The sequence below is a fragment of the Ceratotherium simum genome, chromosome 1 (assembly GCF_057802395.1).
Source record: "Ceratotherium simum simum isolate JZ-2026a chromosome 1, ASM5780239v1, whole genome shotgun sequence".
NCBI lineage: Eukaryota > Metazoa > Chordata > Mammalia > Perissodactyla > Rhinocerotidae > Ceratotherium > Ceratotherium simum.
Genome location: NC_141900.1, coordinates 100,926,380 through 100,953,327, shown reverse-complemented (window position 1 = coordinate 100,953,327; position 26,948 = coordinate 100,926,380). Strand labels below are relative to the sequence as shown.

The window sequence follows — 26,948 nt, the reverse complement described above, 5'->3', positions numbered from 1 at the left end:
TTTCATAAATTATAAGCAGCATCACTTCCCACACTCTGACCAAGAAAAGACTTGCATGGGTTCTAGCACATCTATATTTCAGAGACTTTATTCCCAAGATTATGAACCCTTGTTTTCACATTTCCCTTCCAATAAAGAAGAAACAAAGAAAGAAAGAAGAAAGAAAGGACACACAGCACTAACAATAATTTCACAATCTGTTTCTTTATAGCTGTGGCAGGCCCACTATTTTTGCTCCCCAGAAACTTGGGCAGCTGGTTCCAGCAGTATTTTGTTTTGGTGCACTTAGAAACAGGGTGCTTCATCTTCTTTTCTCAGCATGCATTACTGAATAGGCACCATATTTTTCACCTCAGAACTTTGCTAAATTTAGCCTTCTGTTAAACAACAAAAACAAACTTAGATCATCCCGTGTGTCATCTGTGGAAATCCCATACCCCAATACTTCATTTTATGGAAAGGGTATAATCATATCCAAAAGCTAAATTTTCCTTAAACTTAATAATTTATTTTATATGATATTCAAGTATTGTATTAATTCTTAAATAACATACAGAAAATAAAAGAAATAGAAATATGACATTCTCTTCCAGTAATTTTTCTGGTGAGGAAGATCAGTTCTGAGCTAACATCTGCTGCCAATCCTCCTCTTTTTGCTGAGGAAGATTGGCCCTGGGCTAACATCCATGCCCATCTTCCTCACCCCATATGTGGGACACCTGCCACAGCATGGCTTGACAAGCAGTGTGTATGTCTGCACCTGGGATCCAAACCCATGAACCCCGGGCCGCCAAAGTGGAGCGCGTGAACTTAACCACTACGCCACAGGGCCGGCACCCCAGTATTTTTTATAAACTTTTTTTTACACAGTTGAGATCCATTTTATTTTCACTTATTGTCTAATAAAGATTTTCTTTGGATAGTCGTGATTTTCAGAGGTAGTAGTAGGTTTGGGGTTCCCCAATATTAGCACAGTGGAAGAGAGCGCATGCTCCTCACGGTCAAAAGATTGAGATTTTATTCCTAGCAGAATGAATTTGGATGATTTAACTTAATTCTACCCTACTCACAGTCTCCTCCATTTTTCCATTATTTCAAAAGACCTTTCCCAGTTTTGAATCAGTTGTTCCATGATTTTTAAATCATAGCAATAGAACATAAATGGTTAAAAAAATTAGTTTTATGGGAGCATACCAGAAAAATGTTTGCTCCTCCTTAAGGCAAAAACACCACTGACTCCAACTCATCTCCTATTATATGTATCTTCACTTCCATCATAATTTCCTCCCATTTTTATGGTTCATGTTGTTCCAGTTTCCCTGGCTACTCTTTGTCACTGGAAATAATATCCATTTAATTCCTGATCCTATAAAATTCCACACAACACAGAGAAAGAAAGGACTCTCATAATCCATAGAAGTAACCACTGTTACTAGTCTTGACAGATACACACAAATACACATACACATACATTTAATATAACACATATGTAGAAATAAACAGGAGCATTTACAATCTTGTCTTTAACATACTTTTCTACTTGATGATCTGTCACAGAAATTCCCATACAAATGTTGTCCTTTTTTGATGTATTTCATTTTACATAGAAATCTTTTATTATTTCTATTAGGATCTGCATAGCAGGGTTAAATTGCTTTGCACAGAAAATGCAAGGGTATTAGACCATTGGTAAGATAGATTATATATTAAATTGAGAATTAATTGGTCTTCCACACAATGTATGATAGAATGGGCTTAGTTTTATTTACTGACCCCACAAAAGGATTTATGAGAAACAGTGGCCATGAAAAGAAATACAATTAGTTTGCCATCAAGTGCTAATTTAGGGAAAAGCTAAGGATGTTGAAACTAGAATTAAATCAACTAATTGGACATATCTTACCTGATATACAGTGAAAATCAGTAAGTGAAAAAAAATAAATCTCTCTCTCCCTCTTTTCCTTCTCACTGAATCTTTCCTGATTACTACCCAATGCAAGTAACTCCATCTCCTTTTTTTGTTTATTTTCCATTCAAAGAGACAAAGCCCTATGTGGTACCATATGCATTATAGTAGCTATGAGCTGAATGAGGCATCCTTCCCACCTTCCCTCTCAATTCTTGTGATATGGACCACCATGAATGGCATAAACAGTAGACACCTCTAAACAAAAGTCAGTAAATAAATGACTAGTAATAGCAATCATTTATTGAGTACTTATGTGACAGGCAATATATTAAATATTTTGAATATCTCATTGAGATATTCATTGAGTTATTATAGTAAGCCTTTGACATAGGTATCATTACCATTTTATAGATGAAAAAGCTTGAGATCTCATAACTAAATAAAATTAGAGCCAGGACAAAAACTGAGTTGTGTCTGATTAAAAGGCCTGTGCTTTTTAAATTTTTTTATTTATTTTTTGTGTGTGTGAGGAAGATTAGCCCTGAGCTAACAACCGTGCCAATCCTCCTCTTTTTGCTGAAGAAGATTGGCCCTGGGCTAACATCCATGCCCATCTTCCTCTATTTTATATGGGATGCTACCACAGCATGGCTTGACAAACAGCATTTCGGTTTGCGCCCGTGATCTGAACTTGTGAACCCCAGGCCGCTGAAGTGGAGCGTGCAAACGTAACCGCTACACCACCAGGCCAGCCCCATAAAGGCCTATGCTTTTGAGGTCTACACTTCAAGGATGCACTATCTCTAAACTCACTTCACATAAAATTCATATAGGCTGCATTGGGTTTATTGCTGGGCTGTGCAGATCTCCTAATACTATAGAAATGGTCACGGGCTGGCCCCGTGGCTTAGCGGTTAAGCACGCGTGCCCCGCTACTGGTGGCCCAGGTTCGAATCCCGGGTGCGCACCAACGTGCTGCTTCTCCAGCCACGTTGAGGCCACGTCCCACATACAGCAACTAGAAGGATGTGCAACTATGACATACAACTATCTACTGGGGCCTTGGGGAGAGGAAAAAAAAAGGAGGAGAATTGGCAATAGATGTTAGCTCAGAGCCGGTCTTCCTCGGCAAAAAGAGGAGGATTAGTGAGGATGTTAGCTCAGAGCTGATCTTCCTCACAAAAAAAAAAAAAAAAAAAAAGAAATGGTCAGAGTTTCCTCACCATCTCCCGTTTTGATCCCAGGAGTTTACTTGAGGTGATACTCCATATGATAATATTGCAGCAATTTTAGTATCTTCTGTCTATGTCAGAGCCACGTTTTTCAACTAAAAGGAAGAGGTTCCTGCAGTTTTAAATAGTGTCCTCAGAGAAAACCATACATAATCAGCCACTCAATTGATACGCCTAAATCAAAAAAATATACGTTCAGCAAAGTACATCAAATTTATTCCATTTATTCATTTAATAAATATTTATTAGGCACTTATTTCCTGCTTCAACCTTTATTCCCTTAAAATCCATTTTCATCACAGTTACCAGATGAATCTTTTAAAAATGGGGATCAGATTTTGCCAGGCCGTGACAACCTCCCGGTGGCTTCTCCCCACATTCAGTATGAAATCCAAACTCCACCAAAGCCTGCCATGGCCCAGCCCTGAGAATCTCTGGTATTATTTCATTTCACTCTTCTCCTCTGGGTCACCAAGCTCTAGTTTCACTCTCCTTTCTCTTTTTCAGACACACTCCTGCTTAAGAGCCTTGCCGCCCCATCTGCCTTCCAGCTAGAACTTTTCACCGGGTCTAAAGAGGCCTGGCCTCTTTCCATTCTGCCCTCAACTCAAAGATCACCTCCTCTCTCCCTGGCCAGTTTATTCAAATTAACCAACTCAACTTCCGCCTTTATGTCCTCCAGATAGTACTTGCTGTTTGATTGCACTATTTTATTTTGGTCAAAGCAACAGTCACAGTCTAAAATTATCTTGATTGCTTATTTTTTAAAAGCTTGTTTATTACTTTTCTTGTTGACTGGATTGTAAATACCATGAAAATAGGGCATGCGTCTGTCTTGTTGAGCCTCTATTCCCAGGGCCTAAGAACCCCTGTGCAGCACAAATTCCATCAAACCTTGTTGAATCAATGAATTACTGACGATGATATGTAATAAATCCATCTAAAAGTGAGCAAGGCAAAATAGTTCCTAGTTTTGGCTACCGAGATGTATTCACTTTATCTAACAGACATTTTTGCATTTTTCCATTTAAAAAACTGCTTGTGTAGAGAGAGTAGGCTTCATCCCATGACGTTATGCATAGATCTTCCTCACTGTGTTCCACATAAGAAAGATCATCTCTCTGGTCACTACCAACATAAAATGACTTATAATTTGGAACCTTTGAATTATGTAGAGGGTTTGTCTTCATCATCAGTATATATGTCTAAAACTTTTAAAATATTTTGGCTCTAGCAAATGAATTTTGTGAGAGTTGAATCTATTGACTTTTTTGAGTTAGCTCTTTTACATCTTTTTTGTTTTCAAAAGAACATAAGACTTTGGTATTTCTAATATAACACTTTTATATTTTAGCTTTGAAAATCTATTGAGATAAGTATTTGTTGATTTCCCTGCTATATGCTGATCTCTTCTGGAAGGAAGTGGACTTCTTTACATTTTCAAGATGTGGAGTATAGAACACCCGGTAGGTATTCTTCATATACTTTGAAAAATATTGAACATAATCAGTATAGTAGCATATGATAAGGAATAACTTCGATGCCATATCTTAAAAAAATCAGATCAAATTTCTTTCATTTCCTTTTTGTTGGTCCAACAGCTATGCTCAGAAAAAAAATTAAAAGTAGTATAGCTAGGGAATCCGTCACGTTTGCCAGAATCATGGTTGTAAATCAAATAGGAAATTGTCTGCTCTGCATGTACCAAGGGCGAATTACTTCCAGACTTGTAGTTCAGATTTTGCTGGACATTTAACAGCTGCAGCATATTTCTGACAGATGGTATAACAGATGAATCAGTTTCAAATTATCTACTGAACTGTTATATACTAGAAAAAATAGATTTGTGAGGCTTTAAAAAAAAATAAGTCACGTTTTTGTCTCCTCTAAGTTGATCTTCTAATTTCAAAAAGACAAATCCTATAACACAAAATAATAAAAATCAACTTTTACCCTTTATGTAGTCTGGAAAAGTTTTTGAAAATTTAATTCACATTACTTCATGCAAAAAAAGGAAATGGTATTCAAAAATAGAATCAACTAGCTGCCCTAGAACCAGGCAGAGGTTTTCATCTCTAAAACAATGGTGACAGTGGTCTTTTTTTTTTTTTAACTCAAATTCTACAGTCTCATAAGGAGGCAGAGCTACCTAACACTTTTAATAAATCAATAATTTGAAGAGTGTCAAGGTCAATTGCAACATGACTAACAGAACTTGAGCACTCTTAAAGCTTTCATCAGCAACCTTCCTCTGGGTGAGGTTCTTCTGGATTGTGATGTGTTGGTTTACTGGTAAATGATTCGTTTTTTGACTCTCTAGTTTCATTAACTAGAATTAACTCAATTCAAAGATGGCATTTAATAAGAAAATGCAGTGTACTTATTGACAACCAAGTCTATTTCCCAGACTACTTAACCCACTTTTACTCCTAAATAATTGACTAAAATGCTATAGATAAACATCCTCCAGTGTTCCTGGTTCAAGTCACTTCAGATGAGGTGATGCACTCGATTGATTCAAAGTGAACAATGGAACACTACAGAGTCAATAAAGTGAAGCTGTACAAGAATGTCTAATTAATTGACAAATATTTATGGCATGTTAAGTTAAAGAAAAGTAGGCAATAAAACATTATTTATAATGTGATCCTAATTTTATGAAATATATACTTATTAACCAAAAAATGACTGAAAGAATACGTGAATCAAAACCTCCTTAAGACTTTTAAGATTTTCACTGGCTTTCCTTAAGACAAAACACTCCAGTGCTTAACTTTACATCTATATATTAATTGCAAAACATCATCTCTTTCCCTGTGATACTTTGCTGTTGAATAAGATTTCTCCAGCATGTGTAGCTCCATTAACTGGTGATCTGTTAACTTAGAACCTTTTTTCATAATAGGTCAACTAAGAGGAAGATAGCTATGTATTAATGTCTATCCATTTCCCATTTCTGACAGACTTTCTCTCATTTTTTTCAAACATTTTTTATCTTCTCCTTTCCAATGCCTCTGACTTAAAGCATATGCAAATATCTCTATTTTAGGAAGAAATACTTTTTATGTCACTGCTGACTATTTTCTCAGAGCCAGGTCCCTTGAATGGAGTTCTGTACTCCACCACCAAGGAAATGTCCTGGGAACTTGGCACATAATCTAAAGGGAAAAGCATGTTGTATTGATTTCCAGGGATGCATTCTATTCCAAAGAAAGTAGCTTGTGTTGGTACATATTTTTGATAATGCTTAAATTCTAAACAAAATGTTTTTTTCAGAAGGCTTCTATGAAAAGGCAGAAACCACACTAAACTAAAAGAAAACAGAATCAAAATAACTCTTCAAATGCACACATGTAGAGGGGCACTCATTTTAGATGGAACAAAAGTCAGAAAAAAAAATTCATTGGATCATTTCTGCCACCATTCCCAGTCATGAATGGCAATGGGTAACACTATTTCATTAGGAATACCTCCAGGAGGAGGCTTTTGAGATAAGCAGACAGGGACTGAAGCGTAACTCCCATATTAGAGAGGCAGAGACAGGTGAAGGCAAATCCAGAAAATTCAGTCAAGAAGGAAGGATCGAAAAGAAAGCCAGCTATATGCAAGCAAACAGGGACCAGAACCCAGGAGATCAAAACCTCAGCCAGACCACTGAGAACCAATCCTGAGAGAACCTCTTCCATCTCTGTGGTTCTTTACAGTTTGATGGGCATAAGAACAGAGGCACGACAATCTCAGCAATTTTTCATAGTTGAAAGGAGACCTTCTGCCTTCCATAGAAAAGAAGAAAGAGAGCATGCAAAGGCACAGAAATGACTAATTATTACAAAAAGTAAGTTTGATTAATATGCCAGGTGTGTTTTGGGAAGTGATAAGAAAAAGAGATTGAAAGTAAATAGTGTGTTGAGCCTTGAAAACTAAGCAGAGAATTTTCAATCTCCCACAGAAGGGAATTGGGAACAATTAAAGGTTTCTGAACAGAGAAATTACAGACTAAAAGTGCAGGGAAAGTTATAAAAAATAAACACTTTTTTGGTTTTTAAGCTTCCTTAGAGAGGGAGATTCCCAGAGAATGAATTCCAGATGGGAAAAGAAAATGCATCTTGAGAAAACAATGTAATCAGAAATAAATAGGAAATGAAGACAACCCAATCCACAGAATTCTGTAGTGCTGAAGTCCATGCAGATAAAAAGAGATGGGAGAGGTTGTTGGTTTTACATTTTAAAATAAGAAACAGAGCCATAGCAGTCAAAAATAAATGAGACATATATATTCACGACCATCGTAATGGAGAGATGGCTGCAGTGTCACAGAAACAATCACATTGTTTTCCTAACACATCTACATTTTTACAGAAGCTGGCCTCCAGACCTGAACTTAGAAAACCCGAGTTCTAATTTCTGTTCGCTCGCTAACTCTCTTGAGCAATAGATATTCAAGCTGTATCTCAGTTCCTCCATCTATAAAGTAGGAGTATTGGACATGAAATCCTCAGGGTCCCTTTCATAGCCGACACTTCCGGATTCTATAATGTCATCAGCTGCTCACGAGAGTACAAAATTTTAAAAAGCTAGCCTATCCCTTGCTTGCTTGCTATCCCTTAGGTGCTTGCTTAATCAATTCTTGTTTACATAAAGAAATTAAACATATTTCAAGAAAATTACAAAACAGATCTCTCAGTGCTGGTATGGAGTTATAGCAAACCACTGAAAGAAAATTATTTTGCACCTTTACCTCTATCTCCAGGCTGGAAGTACTTATTGTGATCTAGATGAATCATCAAAAGGAATAGATAATGACACTGCATTCCTTTGTCAATAAAGCCCATGATATACTGCCAACTCTGCTCATTTGACTATATCCCGATTTTCAAGAAATTGACATCCCTTTACTTCCACCTTCATAGCACATGTGGTTCATCGTCTTGTTTTATCACCACAATTGTTCTTTTTCATGAGAAATATATATGCAAAGGGATCTGAATTACTGACTCAAATGTTCACGTTAAGGAACTTTGTATTACATAGATGAGAGGAATTTTGCTTTATGATTACTTTATTCAATCACATTCAAAATGGAAAGTAGATGAACTGTGGGGTGGGTTAGAAATAACCAGAAGCCAATGCCCTGTGATCTATGTTTAGGAAGCAGTCCTGCAAAATGAATATTTTTTAAATAGTACTAAACAGTTGTTTTATAAATATTATAAAATTTTTGTTATATAAGCAAATTTTATATATATATATATAAAAAACAAATGTTTAGTACTATTTAAAAATATTTCTGTATTCATTATTGAAATGTTACTTACATTGTAGGATATAATTTCACATATGCTAAGAAGAGGGAAAGATGGAGGAGAAAAACATATGAAGCTCTGGGATTCAGAGTTAGGACACCTAGAACTGCATTCTGATTTACCTCTCAATATTGTATATTCTTGGATGCATATCTTAATGTCTTAGTACCTCAGTTTTAGCTTTGGCAAAATAGTAATTAAAGCAAAGTTAATAAAGTATTACTAAGCATCAATAAGCAGCCTGTATTTACAGATGAAGTTTGGGAAGTGGGGGAATGGTGCAGATAATAAATATCTCTTGCTAGATGGGAATTTAGAGTCCAGACAGGGATATAACATGAACAGATACCTACTATATAGCATTAAGTTCTGTAATAGAGATGTAATGGTCTCAAGAAAGTGATATGGGTGCATAGTGGCAGAACAGCTAATTTTGCCTAGAAGATAATATCACCAAGCATATCACTATGTTAATGGAGAGTTCTATGAAATAATATAAAATGAAATGCTCTTAAAGCTGTGAGTCATATATAAATATTGATTTCTTTCGCTAACATAACAAACAAAACTAAAGTTAAATATTTGATATTTTTCAGATTTCTTATGATCAATTCATCTCATGAGACATTATTAGGTATGTAAAAATACACAGATTTTTGTAGGTAATTGAAAATATTTTATTATTTCTGATGTGCCCTTACATAAACCAGTGGAGTAGATCAAAATGTTCCTTTCACCTATTTTTTTTTTTCGTAGAAAAGCCACTTAGATTCCAGAATTCCAAAATGATGTTTAATTTGAAGAAAAGTTGCAATCAATGAAGTCTAGAGAATTCCTCCAGGTAGCTGTCCATTTTCTATTCATAATCATGTTTTACCTTTACTAAGTATATTCTAATTTAAGAATGACATCATCATACGGCAAATAAACCTAAGTTATAGAGCCAAGGCAGCTGATCTGCATTGGAGACCTCACAGGACAGGAGTTTATTCTGTAGTAACAGCAGGAGTATCTACAACAGTCTTCTATGAATAGCACTGTGTGATTTGAATGCTTCCATAAGTCAGTTTACAAACTCACTCTTCACACTTACATTCTCTTGATACAGTTTCTGACTCTATGTCACAAGCAAATCTAAAAAGATTTGAATTATGTGTTTGCTATTAGTTCATCACTTGACCTTCCATATTTCTTATTGTTCAGAACATAAGAACACGCACATTTATATGTTTTTCTAAGTTTCACTTATTCGTTAGTGTTATTTGAAACAATATAAAAATGCACTTGACAAGTTACCCAAGAGGTGACACAGCAGTTTGCAAAGAGAAGCATGAATATCGTTTATTCATGGCAGAGCAATGTTCCCTTTTTGAGTTTTGTAATATCTTCAAATGCCACTGTACACCAATAACAATTTATTTTTCAGTGGCACAATTGGTGATGTGGAAAATATTTTTCCTAGATTTAAAAGAGCACATATATTCACACACATTTTACAGTCTGTCCCTGTTCAGAATATAATTTCATGTAGATCGCAGACATTCTCTATGGTGTCTGATTCATCTCTGAGTTTTCATGCCCCGCAGTCTCCAACACCACTGCTAGATGTATGTTTGTTGAATGATGAAACATGTCTGTTTATTCTTGTCTCTTAGGATGGAAGAGAGCGCGTGGGGTTTATAGACACAAACTCCACTTACTGCTCCAACTAACACAAACCCTAGGAATGCTGAGTTCAGCCCCATTGCAGGAGAACGCCACCCCAAAATACTACGGAAAGTCTATTCTGGGGTTTACTCCTTCTATGAATCGGGCTTATAATCCAGATAGAATGGAGGTAAGAATATCTTTAAGAAATTTGAAGCAGGTTTTCTCGTGGAATAGAGGAAAATTTAGTGTGAGCTGCAGCGTTTTGTAGTTAAGAATAATCCTTTACTTTGAGATGATTAGAGTAAATTTTGAGGGAGAAAATGGAAAAAATTTTGAGAATATGAGGTGTGGCTTCCTGAAAATTGCAGTTCTTAGAAACAGATCACCTAAAAAGTATCTCTTTCCATCCAAAACTACAGGGCAGAATAAACAGCATCTCTTTCCTAACCCCTGCCTACACTCACTTCACTTTTTGCCCAAGAATTCTGAAAAGACCTGCCAAGCTACTACTTGACTCTACAGCACAGCGATAGGACTCTCACGTGGAGATATCTCAGTCAAGGTCAACATAACTGCTGTGGCCAGCTAGATTCAGTAAAAAAGAAAGAAACTAGCAACGTACATTATTTAATTTTCCTTCTCAATGGATAAAAGCTGTGATAAGGTGTGTGCAAGTTAAACGGTAGTCAGCTGACATGCATTTTCATTTCTATTTCCAAGGATAGCAAAAATGCAATGAAGGATAAATCAGAATGTGTTTAACTAATACCCTATTTTCTCCTTGGAGGGGAAACATATTTCACCCACATTGCTTCTTTCATTGCTTATTGTAGGCTTAACTCTACACCTCACACATCTATTTGTCTCAGAATTTTATTCATTTTCCTTAAGAATTTTATATGGATTAAAATTAAAATGTTTCTGGCAGAAATACAATTGGAAGGTGCTATCAAGTCCTGAGAATGAAGGCTTTGAATATAAGCTTTCATGGATGGTTGGGGTGGGAACAAAAGAGAATACGAAAATATGAGACGTATATTAGGGACAATAAAATTTGCGTCTTGGCTGGAAGCAGGAAAACCTGTGTCACTCCACCACTAGTTTGCCTTGTACTCAATGTGCCTGCAAAAAACTTATCTATGTGTCCACAGAAAAGGGAGGAATAAATGTAGACATAGCTGGCATTTTTCTCACATAAATATCTAGAAATAACTTATTAGGCTTGTATTTTACTTTAAAGATCTTGTAGATTGAATTTTCATAAAGGAAGATTCCAAACACTCGAATCTCCATGGAGTTTTTCTCTATATCCCACCTATCCCTTGGAACAACCTCTCAGTATTATACATAAATCTAAAAGTAACACCAGATGGGAAACTGATGGCTGAGAAAAATTCAGGAGAGCTGGAAAATAAATGTTCTAAAAGATGGAAACCCTTGATGATAAATGTGGCTGAAACTGGTTTGAGTATCAAGACAATGTTTTCCAAGATCATCTAAAAATAAGTCAATTTCGGGGCTGGCCCTGTGGCATAGCAGTTAAGTGCACACGCTCCACTGCTGGCGGCCCAGGTTCAGATCCCGGGCGTGCACTGATGCACAGCTTGTCAGGCCATGCTGTGGTGCCATCCCACATAAAGTGGAGGAAGAAGGGCACAGATGTTAGCCCAGGGCCAGTCTTCCTCAGCAAAAAGAGGAGGATTGGCATGGATGTTAGCTCAGGGCTGATCTTCCTCACACATACACACACAAAAAGTCAATTTCTATTTGTATATCCTCTAAGGAATCTATGGTGTTTTAGTAATGCACAAGTGATAAGATTCAACATGATTTTTACGTGCTCTGACTTTGTTTTTCTGGTCTAAATTGCATACAATTGAGTCTATAATGTTGAAAGTCAGATCATTCCAATATTTCTGTATAATAATTCTTCTCTTATCAACTTAACATGTCACTGTCTTCTGGTACATGAGCTCATAGACACAGATGCTTAAATTCTTTACTGCAACATAAATAGGTCAACATGGGAAACATGTGACTAAATCCAGATACTGCTCATTCCTATTGTGTCTTAAATTACATGGAATTAAAAAAATTACAATAACATAGAAGATTCAATAATATGTTTAAAAAATGCATGGTACAATGGATGATATATAAGGAGATGTCACCTGATCTATTTTTTATTCCTGTGTTATGATTTGACTTGAAGAATGTATCAATATGTGAACTGAAAAATTTTAGAAAATAATAGAAAAAGATAGAAATTTTCATAACATGTCTTTTTTTGGAAGGCATATTTTATTTTTATTTTAATCACATGTTTATGTACACATGGCTTAAAGTTTCCCAGGATCCCTATGTTTCCTATTTCCCAAAGCAAACATTTTAATCTCTTTTAACTGCTTCTTTTGGAAGCTATATTTATTTCTTTCCTTAAATAACATGCTTATGTTGTCATTTCCTAATTTTTCAGTTGTAAGTATCTCTGGACTTCCCCCATATGAGAAGTGAAGGTTTAGTTCTCCTCCATCCCCTCACCCCACCACACACAAACATAGCCTTTTTGTCCACTCCCCACCATCCTACTAATGCAGTAACATCAAACTTCCCATTAGATCACCATTCAATATGCACATTATTATAACTATGTGAACGCTATTCACAGCTGAGCCAACTGCTAGGCTATGATAACTTTTCCTTTCCTGAATAGCTTTCATTTTTTTCTAGTGACTATTTCTTTCTTTCTAAATTAACATACACTTACACAAATCATAACATGTCTTTATTGAAAAAGACACAATCTTGGATTACCTAACAATGCCCCCAAATATTTTGAATAAGTGACAGTAGAATTTATACAGATCTACTTGACCAAGATAAAGACACTTTGAAGCTCGAGTCAGAAAATTTTTACACAGCTTGCATACATGAAAGGCAGACTCTACAAACTCTGCATTAACCTCTGGCTATAAAGAGACAAGTCCAGCAAGACTCACTAACTTTGCATTCACTCTGCAATTGTCATCTAGATTCAGCCTTTAACATCTAGATTTAATCAAGATTGTGGATCAGTTCATGGTTAACTGAGAATATCAAATGGGGGGACTCAGAGAGCATGATTAAATTGAAGATTTAGCGGCGTCTTTAAAACTAGAAACATAAACTTATACTCATGTTATATCTGGGGAAAAAACGTAGGAAGCACTTAGTCAAAAGCATGTGCTTACTACGAGGAAACAGAGACCTAGACAGGTGTCTGACTCAAAGTCAGCGAACGTGTGTGTGTGTGTGTGTGTGTGTGTGTGTGTAATTTCCACTCTAATTTAACATGTAACATTCCGACATGCAAATAATATGTAGATAGCTTACAATGTGCTCTTCAGAGTCAGTAATATGTAATTATATATTGTTCTTAAATAAGGATAATGTTAGGCTGGCATGAAGGTAAGAAGATTTTTATTAATTAGCATATATTAATATTTAAAAAGTTCACTAGATTGTTTGTAAATTTATTAATAGGTCTGGGCAACAAAATTAATTTTTTCTACACTATTATTCCTTGAGACAGTGCCACATTAATAATCCAAATACCATTTCATTATTATAAGACATTGTTAAATTTACTACCAAGAAAACATATATAAAAGTTTAATTGTCCTATCTTATTAGAAACATATTCTTTTGAAAATAAAATGGAATGAATAAGAGCACTTAATCATATCCCATTTATTTCTATCAGCACTGTTCCCATAGCTCAGGAAGCTGGTTTTTCACGGAAAAAGTAATAAAGCTTCTCTTTCTTAATTTCTCAAGTAATATTCTTAATAAGCTACATGGTTAAGTGAGTCTCGTAAGGCAATAACAGAAAGATACAAGAACTGTATAAACTTCTGCCTGTGCCACCTCCCTATTGTGGGCAGAAAAAAATGAATTAAACTATCAACTGCAATGAGACTTCATTGAGGTCAGTTTAAAGATTGTGGCATTTTATAGTCGGTGAAAAAAGAAAAAACTTCAATAATGTTACTAGACAGGCAATGGCAACCTGTCCACAAGGCCCACTGTGTTGGATCCTTATTAAAGGACTGATCAGTTGTACGGCCACGACTAAGGGCAAGGGTTAAGAGTTAAAGCACAGGACCAAGCTAATGAAGCAAGGCTGTCTCTTTTCACTGGAGGTGGGAAAAACAAAAGGAGCAATCATGTAGTCGGAATTAAAAGAAATAATTGTAAGATGAGCAGTTGAGAATGTAAGGGCAGAGAGGAGAGAATATCAAGACATCCCAGAGAATGCAGTTTCTAATTCTAAGGCATGAAAGTCAGGTAGTAATGGAAACAGAAGGGAAGCAGATGTTATAAATTTCAAATATGAAAAGAAGATGGAATCTGAATGAAGTCTGCAGAGTAAGAAGTAGTGGAACATCAAATCTGGGTCAGCATATTAGTTAACACTGATAGAATCTGGGTTTCTCGCACCAAGATTTCATCTTTCAGATCTTGGCAGAGCAATCCTTTGCCCTAAGCTACCGGATAAAATTTGAATATTAACTGATGAAGAAGAGAACCGATTGCAAGTTCCAGGACATCGTAGACCTGGCACTGTATTTGAGAAAATGTGAAAGGAAACCCATGGCTCATCTTCCAACACCGAGCAACTAACTGGCCTTTCATCACTGCCACCCACCAAATAAGATTATTGTCTATATTTGCGAACATGTCAAGGAATTAATCCAGGTGAAATACAGGGTAAATAATAAGTGACAGGAATAGTTCTAACCCCAAGGTCTTTGTGTCAGTGATGGAAAATGGCATGTAAACAGATCCTACAAATGTTGAGGTGGCAATACTATAACCCCTGTTTGAAATCTGTATTCTACATCTCAATATTTACCAAGTTCAATAAATATTCTTCTAATTTAGCATCTCCTTGTAATCTTTTACTCAGGCCTTAATCATATCTTTTCTGAACTATTTTAGCTGATGTCTAATGGGAGAGACACAAATGTTTTAAAGGTTAAGTTTCATGAATAGTTACTTTTTGCTTTCTAGTATAGCTGGACATTGTTTAGTCTGGTCTGTATTATGGAAGATGCTGAATATCATTGAGTCTGATGATAAAAACTCAAAATCTACACACAAGTTTAAATTATTATAGGGTAATGTAACTGTTAAGAATAAAGGCTTTTGTATCAGTCATACAAGAGATTGAGTCCCAGCTATGCCACTTGCTAGTTGTGTAATCTTTGGCAATTTGTTTAACACCTGTATGCTTCTTTATGTTCATCAGTAACATGTAGGTAATAAAAGCATCTCCTTTATAAAATTGTTGTTAGTCTTAATAAAGATACACATAAATAAACATGTGTGTATGTATGTGCATATATGTATATACATACATATAAAGAATACATAAGTGTGTGTACATACCTATAAACAATAAATATATATATATATATGTATATATTTGAGAGAGAGAGAGATTGAGAAGGGAAAGGAAAAGAAACCTTTTACAATGCCTGATGTATTATATGCCCTCACTATATTATTCTCAGCAAGAGAACCTTAAAAGTTAAAGGAGATTCAATGGCTTTGAAGCCAACTACAGGTGATTTGTATTTAAATGGCTGAATTGTAGGCTTGCTGAATATATGGTACAAAGAGTACAGGCCAGAGGAGATCGATGTAAGAACCAACCAGGTCACGAACCGTCCATGTCTTAGAAATCATCTAGTCCACCTCCCACCTTGAATAGAATTTTTCCAGCCTTCCTGACAGCCTCCATTTAATCTCAAAAAGTTTACTTTTTTTAAGGACTCATTGTTGAACAGTTCCATTAAAATATTTCCATTATATTGTAAATGTTTTCATTATATTGAGTTAAAATCTTTAGCATGTTTTGCAGTCCAAACTAGTGACAGGTAGGATAGAAAAGAAATTATACTTTAGTATAATTATAATTAGAGGACTTTCCAGTTTTCCTGTCATCCTCCTTTTAACTGCCTTTTTGTTTAGTGAGATGAGCTAAAGTTTGACGTGGACGAAACTGGGTTAGAAACCCCAGCAATGATACCTAAAAACTGTATAGACTTGGACAAACTACTTCACTTTCTGGGCTTCAATAACCTCGTCTCTGAAAACAGGATGATAATTTTCTGATTAAGAAGGGAAAGAAAAAGGAAGAAAATAGGAGAGAAGAAACTAATACATTTTGTGTGTCGTGGTCGTGGACCTCTATAGCAGGCAATTTCACCCACTGTATCATTTAATGTTCATTCATATTGGATAGGTATTATCAAACAGAATTCTAGAGTTGAAAAGCAAAACAGTTCCATCCAAGTGAAATCAATTTCCTATATTTGTAAAACTAGTGAATAGTTCACAGTTATCTTAAACCATTATGTAAGTACTTCCCTGGGCAAATTTCTGAGAATCTACATTCATGGGAATGACTTTGTAGTGCTAGTCTTATATAGCTTATTTAAAAAAATATTTTAAACAAAAAAATTCTCTCAACTAATATATTAAGTAACATAAATAAAGTTCAATGGGTTATTTCGATCTTTGCCTTTCACTTCTGTTTTAAAATATAAAATAAATCTTTAAAATATGTTAATATTATTTTTGCAGGAAACATTTGGGAAAATTGCATGGTGATGATTAAGGAGTGTTATGCACTTTGTGTTATAAAAAAGACAAAAATACTTTCAATAAGTATAAGTTTTCCCCCAAAGAATAGAAGCAATTATTCATTGAAAGGAAAATAAAAAGACAATCAACTTATTTCAAATCCTTTCTGAAATGAAGCACATACACATAGACATAAGATGCAATGAAATTACTGCTGGTCCAAGTAAGAAGACTGAAGTCCTTAATCTTTCTTAGACCAATGTCCTTAATCTTTCTGAGGCTCACTTTTTCCCTCTGAAAAGTGATGATCAAACTATCCTCCTTGTGCCTCTTGAAAGTGTGTTTTAGGCTTCAAATCAGATAATATGTGTGAAAGTTCATTGAAAACTATGAAAATCTGTTCAACTACAAAGGATTATTATTAGACAGCCACGCAGATAAAACAGCCATTTTCAAAAATTTTGACACCTTTAAAATGTAAGTCATGAGCACACTAGGTACTTTGTCAGGTGCCAAGGCTACAGAGATGGATCAACTATGTTCCCACGTACTCAGGACTCTATATCAAGAGCTTCAGACATGTTCATACTCTTTGATTCAATAAATCCACTTCTGGGGATTATTTTCTACAGAAGTAATCATAAATATAGGGGAAAAGATCATAACAAAAACTTTTGTTGCCAGGTTATTTATAATAGCCAAAATATTTGAAGTGATACAAATATCAACTATAAGCATACAGCTAAATTATATAACTTCATTTTCTCAATGAAATAGTAGAGCCATTAAAATTACGATTATAAAGAATATGATTGGAAAGTGCTTTTGATCTAATGGGAAGTGAAAATAATCAGAAGATTGTGAGTTAACTCCAAATACGAGTAGGTAAAATTTCATAAAGTAAATATTTTCATAGGGGAAAAATAATGAAAGGAAACGCACAAAGTTATTAATTATCAGTAACTTTGGTTGGTGAGATAACATTCAAAGCAGGAGCCTCATTTCTATATTTTGTAATTTTTTCAAGGATCTATTATTTTTTTTCCAGTAATTTTATTGAGATCATAATGATTTATAATATTGTGTAATTTCCGGTACGCATTATTATTTATCAATTTCTGAATAGACTTCATTGTGCTCACCATCAGTAGTCTAATTTTTGCCTATTAGGTACATATGCGCCCCTTTACCCATTTCGCTCTCTCCCTAACCCCCATCCCCTCTGGTAACCACTAATCTGTTCTCTTTATCCATGTACTTATTTGCTTCCACATATGAGTGAAATCGTGCAGTATGTGTCTTTCACTGTCTGGCTTATTTCGCTTAACATCATACTCTCAAGTTTCATCCATATTGTTGCAAATGGGCTGATTTTGTCTTTTTTATGGCTGAGTACTATTCCATTGTATATATATACCACATCTTCTTTATCCATTCTTCCATAGAATGACACTTGGGTTGCCTCCACTTCTTGGCTATTGTGAATAATGTTGTAATGAACATAGGGGTGCATAAATCTCTTGGGATCATTGATCAGGTTCTTTGAATAAATACCCAGTAGTGGGATAGCTGGATCATATGGTATTTCTATTTTTAATATATTAAGAAATCTCCGTACTGTTTTGTATAGTGGCTGCACCAATTTGCATTCCCACCAGCAGTGTATGAGGGTTCCCTTTTCTCTACATCCTCTCAAGCATTTGTTGTTTTTTGTCTTGGTAATAATAGCCATTCTGACAGGTGTAAGGTGATGTCTCATTGTAGTTTTTATTTGCATTTCCCTAATAATTAGTGATGTTGAACATCATTTCATGTATCTGTTGGCCATCTGTATATTTTCTTTGGAAAATGTTCGTATCCTCTGCCCATTTTTTGATTGAGTTGTTTGTTTTTTTGTTGTTGAGTTGTATGAGTTCTTTGTATATTTTGGAGATCAACCCCTTCTCGGATAAAGGATTTGCAAATATTTTCTCCTAGTTAGTGGGTTGTCTTTTTGTTTTGTTCACAGTTTCCTTTGCTTTGCAGAAACTTTTTAGTCTGATGTAGTCCCATTTGTTAACTTTTTCTTTTGTTTCCCTTGCCCAAGTAGACATGGTATTCAAAAAGATGCTGCTAAGACCAGTGTCAGATAGTGTACTGCCTATATTTTCTTCTAGGAGTTTTATGGTTTCAGGTCTTAATTCAAGCATTTAATCCATTTTGAGTAAATTTTTGTGTATGGTGCAAGATAATGGTCTACTTTCATTCTTTTGCATGTCTCTGTCCAGTTTTCCCAACACCATTTATTGAAGAGACTTTCCTTTCTCCATTGTGTGTTCTTGGCTCCTTTGTTGAAGATTAACTGTCCATAGATGTGTGGTTTTGTTTCTGGGCTTTCAATTGTGTTCCATTGATCTGTGTGTCTGTTTTTCTGCCAGTACCATGCTATTTTGATTACTATACCTTTGTAGTTTAATTTGAAGTCAGGGATTGTGATGCCACCAGTTTTGTTCCTTTTTCTCAGGATTGCTTTGGCTATTCAGGGTCTGTTGTTGTTTCATATAATTTTAGGATTCTTTGTTCTATTTCCATGAAGAATGTCACTGGGATTCTGATTGGGATTGCATTGAATCTGTAGATTGCTTTAGGTAGTATGGATATTTTACCTACGTTGATTCTTCTGACCCATGAGCATGGAGTGTCTTTCCATTTCTTTACGTCTTCTTCAATTTCTTTCAATAATGTCTTATAGTTTTCAGTGTACAGGTCTTATGGCTTCTCTGGAGAACACTACCAAACATTCAAAGAAGATTTAGTACTTACCTTCTCAAACTATTCCGAAAAATTGAAGAAGTTGGAATGCTTCCTAACTCATTCTATGGGGCCAACATTACCCTGATACCAAAACAGACAAGGACAACAGAAAGAAGGAAAATTACAGGCCAATATTGCTGATGAACATAGATGGAAAAACCCTCAACTAAATATTGGCAAACTGAATACAGCAATAAGTTAAAAGGATCATACACCATGATAAAATGGGATTTATTCCAGGCACACAAGGATGGTTCAACATCCACAAATCAATCAGTGTGATACACCACATTAACAAAACAAGGAATAAGAATCACATGATCATCTCAATAGATGCAGAGAAAGCATTTGACAAGATCCAACATCCTTTTAGGATAAAAACTCTCAATAAAATGGGTATAGAATGAAAGTACCTCAACATAATAAAAGCCATATGTGATACACCCATAGCCAACCTCATACTTAATGGTGAAAACCTGAAAGCCATCCTCCTGAGAACAGGAATAAGACAAGGGTTACCACTCTCAGCACTCCTATTCAACATAGTACTGGAGATTTTGGCCAGAGCAATTAGGCAAGAAAAAGAAATAAAAGGAATCCAAATTGGAAAAGAAGAACTGAAACTCTCGCTGTTTGCAGATGACATGATTCTACATACATAGAAAACCCTAAAGAATCCACCAGAAAACTATTAGAAATAATCAACAACTACAGCAAAGTCCAGAGTACAAAATCAACTTACAAAAACCAGTTGCATTTCTATACACTAACAACAAGCTAGCAGAAAGAGAAATCAAGAATACAATCCCATTTACAATCGTGACAAAAAGAATAAAATATTTAGGAATAAACTTAACCAAAGAGGCAAAAGACGTATATACTGAAAACTTTAATAGAAGTTTGAGTACATTATTGAAAGAAATGGAGGATCTATTATTTTTACAATGACTTTTACAGACTATTATAGAGATAATCATGTGCAAGAAGTGAGCTTAGTAACAGATTATATTACTGCTGAGTATACGTATAACTTAGTTCTAATTTTCTCCTGAACTTATTTGCCATAAAAATCATTAAAAAAATAATATACATCAACAATTTCCTCAACAACTTCATTTAAAATATATAAGCCATGCTTTAATTAATAGTCTCTGGGCTAGCAAATTAAAACAAAATACTTTTCCTATTTCTACTCATTATTTTCCCAACATTAATTTAAACTGTCCTAATTTCTTTTACAAAGTTAACTTTTATGACCAATGCATTTTGTCAAGATCAAAACCTAAATGCATGAAGAATTAACCTTGCACAATAATGAATTAACAAGATCTGAAAAAGATAAAAAGAATCACTAAATGATTATCGTTAACAAAAAGTTCCACTCTGCTCCCTTATGGAGAATGATGGAATACTCTTTGATTGAACTCCATTATCCTAATGAGAAGATATTCTACATTTGATCATAGCCAAAAGGCTGGAGAAGATATTGTAATGACTTACTGCCAGTGCTTAACGAAGAGATTTCATAATTATTGAAACCACATCTGTTTGATTAACGAGTCTCTTCCAAGATCCATGCATCCTCTGCTATTTAGCGGTTGTCAGAATGCACAGACTACTCTGGTTTCTCTTCTTTTGTGAAAGGAAACCTCATCTACCAATGGGAAATGTTGCTCTCAATGGACTTTTAAAAAGGCTAACTTTCTATTTGGGGAAGCCTCTGTTTAAATCTTGGTTCAATCACTTACTGATTTGTGGCCCTAGGCAGGTCACTTAACTCTCCATCACCTTAGTTTCCTTTGAGGAAAATATAATACCAAACTTATAGTGTTATTTTGAGGATCAAATGAGGTAATAAATTAAAAGCTTTTGGAATAATGCCTGGCACAAGTAAGAACTAACTCTGGGTACGTAGCACTGGACATGTTTCTAAATAAGGTGAAAATTCTGGAATCCATTTGACCCTTGATACTGTTATTGGATACATAATTGCATAATGTATTAGTTGCTTCTTTTCTAAGAACATGATGGGATAATTCTGTTAATGTTTCTATGCTCGTCTAATGATTATTCTCAGTTATTCTGACATACAATGCCCTAGAGCAAGCCACCTTGAAATTCCAAATTTGTTCTAATAGAAAAGTGACTGGAATAGGAAGTCACATATTTACAACTTAATTATGAAAAAAACACATATCAATCTCATTTGCTTTACAAAATGCAAGTATTCCATCTACAAAGGACAAATCCTTCCCATTGTTCTCAGCCCTCCATTCCAAAGGTAAGGTGGGACTAATAAGGCTTAACTAAAGCTCTAAGTTCTTAGGGAGAATTTTCAATGTGCAAAGTCATACCAGTAGAAAGCCTACTTGGTATCTAAGCCTGTTTCATTGTATTCAGTCACATAGCTGGGTTCCTCTGGGAACATGTTTACCATCATTAAAACTTAAAAAGAGTCATGTGTCCTACTGTATTTGTGTAACATGGAAGGTAGTTCCAACATCAGAGGTCTTGATAAACTACACTAAACATTGGGGAAAGCTGCTGGGATCTTAAGAGTTTTGTCCTAACAACTAAATTTTCAGACAGTGCATGTACACCGGGAAAGGCAATTTACTCCTTGAAATTTTGGCATCATAAAATCTCCATCACAGTGCCAAGTACATAGTAACTGCTTGGTAAATAGTTGCTAATTAAGTGGAAAAGGTAGGTGAGTCAGAATCAGTTTCTGGTCTTTCTACTAATTTGAAATAATGAAAGAAGAATCAGTATGAAAATGAAAATCCTGAAAGTATCCCTTTAAACAAGGTTTACTTCATTGATCATTTTTAGTATATATCTCATTTAAATTGAATCATTTGATATTTAACCAGGTTGTCGAGATTCTTGTTAAAACGGTATTTAAAATTAAATATATTTTTGAATGAGACAACTACTAACTTAAAGATGAAAATTTTTCTTGGATTCTTGCAAATTTAAGCAAAAACATTTACAATTACTCCCACAAGTTAATGCTGAAGTAATGTTTCCCAGATTGACTCTGCTTCTGTCCTGACTGGGGATTTGGCTGTCTTTTGGCTGCTGTTCCCTATGGCCAGGTGCTTAAAAATATCAGGTCTACTTTATGGACATCATTCATCTGTGCTGCTAATTAAAGGCCATGTATTGTCATATTACAGTTTTATCCAGAGCCTTGTGTCCTGCATGCTTATGATTTTCAGACACATACTTAAGATACATGTTAAAATAAGATATCATTGCATAGACAAGAGTGCAGAAAAAATAGTGGATTATAACAAAACTTCCAAAATGTCCTAAAATGAGTGACTTATTTTTGGCTAAATACAAAATTATACATGTATAAGTTGATCTAATCATAAGGGTGTAATAAAATGCATTTATAAACAAATTCTGGGGATGACAAATACCCTTGGGAAATAAGGGCATGGTGTCAAGTTCAGGAAAAAAGGCATTTGCAACTTCTGCCAATTAGGTCCACTGATGTTTCAATTTTAAAGGAGACAAATGAGCCATCTTGTCAAGTCGCTTGTCATATAATACTATTTGTATCTCCTCTGGACTCTGACATGTGTTCCCCATAATAATAAGAAAGGGGAAATTTTAATTCTAATTCACAAGCATTGTTCTTTACTAATCAATTCTACTATGTCAGAGTTGATAGCATATTGACGGATATACCAAAGTTAATTGTGGATTTTAGATTACAAAACAGAAGTGGCCTGAAATTCCTGTCAGGATTTCAATGCAGACATTTGAAAGAACAAAAGTTTCACTATTTTCAGCCAAATATTTTCCTGAAAAAAATATCTAATTTCTAATGACTTCATTTTAAAAAGGTGAAAGCTATTCAACCTTCAGAATGTTAGTCTCCTTTATGGGATCTAGACCATCACATTATGTGAATATTAATAATATCTTTGAAATATTTGTACCTTTGCCTATATCTCCTGCTAGTCCTGAAAATCAATGGACCTAAAACAAACTCACGATTTTCAGCTAAATGCCAGTTCTCTTCCTGAATATTTGCGTTATGGCACCAGTCATTTCAACTGTATGTATCAGTCATCTTTGACACCTTTTCCTCCATTCTTCACACGTAGTAAATCACTGAGTATTAATGTTCTCTCATTACCTATTTAACTTCTCTTCTTCATTCCCATTGAAATCAATTCACATTTATGATATTGCACAACCTTCTGATGGCTCTCTCTACTGCTAATCTTCCTCTCTCATGTCTGTCCTAAGGGCAACCCCACCCAGTCTTCTGAAAGTGTCCACTTAACAGTATCATCTTCTACTTAAAACTTTACAATGGCTCGTTATTACCCTTTGGTCTAGCACTGAAGACTCCAAATTACCTTTTTACCCTTACTATTTTCCATAAGTTATCTATGTGAACCTTATGATTGGATTAATCTTGGGTATTCCCTCATGATTTAGCAAGACTAAGAGGGAATATGCTAGTGGTCGGTCATCAGGAGTGGATTGTGGATAGGTGCTTCTAAAGAAGACTGAGCATGATGGGAATTTATGGTGGACATCTATCCTCATTAAATCTAGCTGCTACTGTAGAGAAATAAATACTATTTATTTATGTTATGTAGAAATAAATAAATAAAGGGAAGAAAAGACGGCAAACTAAGCAGTCAGTAAACCATGAAAGTAAAGGCAGATGGACAAAAGTTCCACAAACTGGCTCATGGGAGCACTGCCACAGCTAACTTAAATTTTTTTTTAATGCTGTCTGAAAGGAGAAACGAGAGTGAAAGCACATAATTATTATTATTATTATCATTACACTCTGTAGCAGTTGTTCCTTAAGGAGAGTTTATTACATGGTTTGAAAAACAAGCCAACACATCTAGCTAAATTAATCACTTCACGCCAGGATTATCGCTATTGCCTCTTGTTGGGTTTCTTCCCTCCAATCTCTTCTACTTCCTAACTCTCCTTCAGCTCTATTCTTCCCACACCCATACCTTCCTCATTCCTGTTACTTCTCTGTTACAGAGCGTACTCTTTCCTACCACCTACTGCATCACTTTCAACTCCTTGCTGGTGTTCACGGTCTGATGCGGCTTTCAAGTTCATTTCCTATGTCTCCCAGATTAACCTTGTACTTTGCTTCCTCACATGTGATTTCTTTCCCTCCACGCTCATTCCAACATCAGAGATTTTGCTCTTGATATTTTCTCCATTGAAAACAGTCTTCAGGCTCCTCACCATGGATATATCCTTTGTCCTTTTAGGACCAGCTAATATTCTTGGTGCTCTGGCATTTTTAACTCTTGTTCGCTTATCTTCTCTGTCACAATTTACTGATAATATCTTACTATCTATAAAATATATTAATCTACTACGTGTTTCTTATATGCCAAAAAATCTTCTCAAGCAAAATATAAGCTGGTCATGTCTAGGTACCCATCTCTGCAATTCTCCTATAGCTCATAATAGACAGCAAAGCAATGGACACATAGTAAGCAGTCAAAAATGCCTTGCAACTGATTTCTAAAGTAACTTGACAGAAACAAAAATCTTAGCTTATTTCATGGATTCTTTGCAGTTTCATATAAATATCATATTTAGGATCATTTTACATTTCATCACACTTTATTTGGTTGATTCTTTTCTTAATGGAATATAAACTCATGGTGAAAAGCTCCCTCTACTGGTTCTCTTTAACATAGAAGAAGAAAAGTAAAAAATAAAAATAAAATTATCCAATACATATTTCCTAAGAAGTTCTCATGAATCTAAAAAAAATTTCAGAAAAGTCAAAAATGTTATTAGCCTTTTTATTCTTCTGGGCTTTTTACCCACATGATCCAGTTTATGAAGAATGTTTGCTACCATAGTTCATAATCCTTTATTTCTCCAAATGAAATATTTGATTTTTCTTCTGTCCATAAATTCTGCTATGCCTCATTCTGTACACCCTTATCGTGCTTACAACTCTGCTATTTCCCGGGAAGCAGTATAGCATAGTGACGGAGAGCTCGGGGTCTGGAATCAGGCTGCCTTACTCTGTGCTGGTTCAGCCCTATATTAGCAGCAATTAACATGGTCCAGTTACTTAACATCTGCTTATCTCACTTGCCTCATGAAAGAAATGAGGATTACAATAGTTCTTACTTCATACTGTTGCTGCAGGTTTTAAATATTCACACAAAGTGTTTAGCACAAGTAGGTATTAGATCTTCAGATCCTGGTAAGGTCATACCTCAGCGCTCCCTCAGAAGCAGAGAATGAACACACTTGACTGGGCCTTTCTCCCAGCGTCTCTGACTTTTTTTTATTCTCTAAACTTTGCCACAATTCTGCTGTCAATATCCTTATACTCTTCCCAATTGTCTTGTTCATGTTGCCTTCCATATATTTATTTTATTTTATATCACGGTGTTAAGAACACTTAACGTGAGATCTACCCCCTTAAGAAAGTTTTAAATGTACCATACAGTATTGTTATCTACATGCACAATGTTGGTACAGCACATCTCTAGAACTTATTCATCTTGCATAACTGAAATTTTTATCCAAAACAATTGAAATCAAAACCTCAAAGAGATATTAGCATTCCCATGTTCATGGAGGCACTATTCACAATAGCTGAGATGTAGAAACAAGATAAATGCCCATTGATGGATGAATGAATTAAAAAAGTGCAATATATATATAATGGGATATTATTCAACATTAAAAAAGAAGGAAATCCTGCAACATGTGACAACATGGATGAACCTTGAGGACATTATGCTAAGTGAAATAAGCCCATCACAGAAGGACAAATACTGCATGCTTCCACTTACATGGTGTCTTTCAATTTACTTGCTAGATATCACCAAAAATGGCTCGTTCTCTGTGTAAAAATAATTGACCTACTCTTTGGATGAAACATTAAGTGAGTTGGCACACACTTTCATTAGAGTCTTGTTTTATTAGTTTAATAATATTTCACTAAGGTCAATGAACAGGCTTTCCACAAGTGTGAGTTGATTTAATGATACTGGATTTCCGAATCATGGCTGCCAATTAAAACCACATTTTCTTCAGATTGCACTCCATAAGCTGAAGAGCACATTTATTAATGTGAAGTATACAATTTGTCCAATATAAGGTTAAGAGTGTGGACCCTGCAGACTGAACCTCTGGTCCCAAAACCCGTTTGTCCTTGGCAAAGTTATGTAACCTTGTGCCTCAGCTGTAAAACAGGTACTATGTTTATTTCTATTGTTCTTATATAATTAAAGATTATTGAATGATCTTGTAGCCTGGCTCTAAGGCCTACCTATTATCTAATAGATATTTAGCTGAAGATATCTGTAAACATGGATGAGCAGAGATGGTAAGACTAATATGGGGCATTACCACAATGCATATTTACATACATATGTGTTTCAAACTAAGTTTTTA

At 35.2% G+C, this 26,948-nt stretch overlaps 1 protein-coding gene across 1 annotated transcript in view; it reads right to left on the bottom strand.

Moving 5' to 3' along the window:
• The window catches only part of CNTNAP2 (contactin associated protein 2), a 1,356,851-nt gene extending 1,332,222 nt beyond the window's left edge, over positions 1-24,629 (bottom strand). The window contains exon 1 of the mRNA XM_014787667.2: positions 24,566-24,629. Within this exon, the coding sequence (XP_014643153.2) occupies positions 24,566-24,629 (64 nt within the window). The remainder of the gene's footprint in view (positions 1-24,565) is intronic.
• Between the last annotated feature and the right edge of the window lie 2,319 nt (positions 24,630-26,948).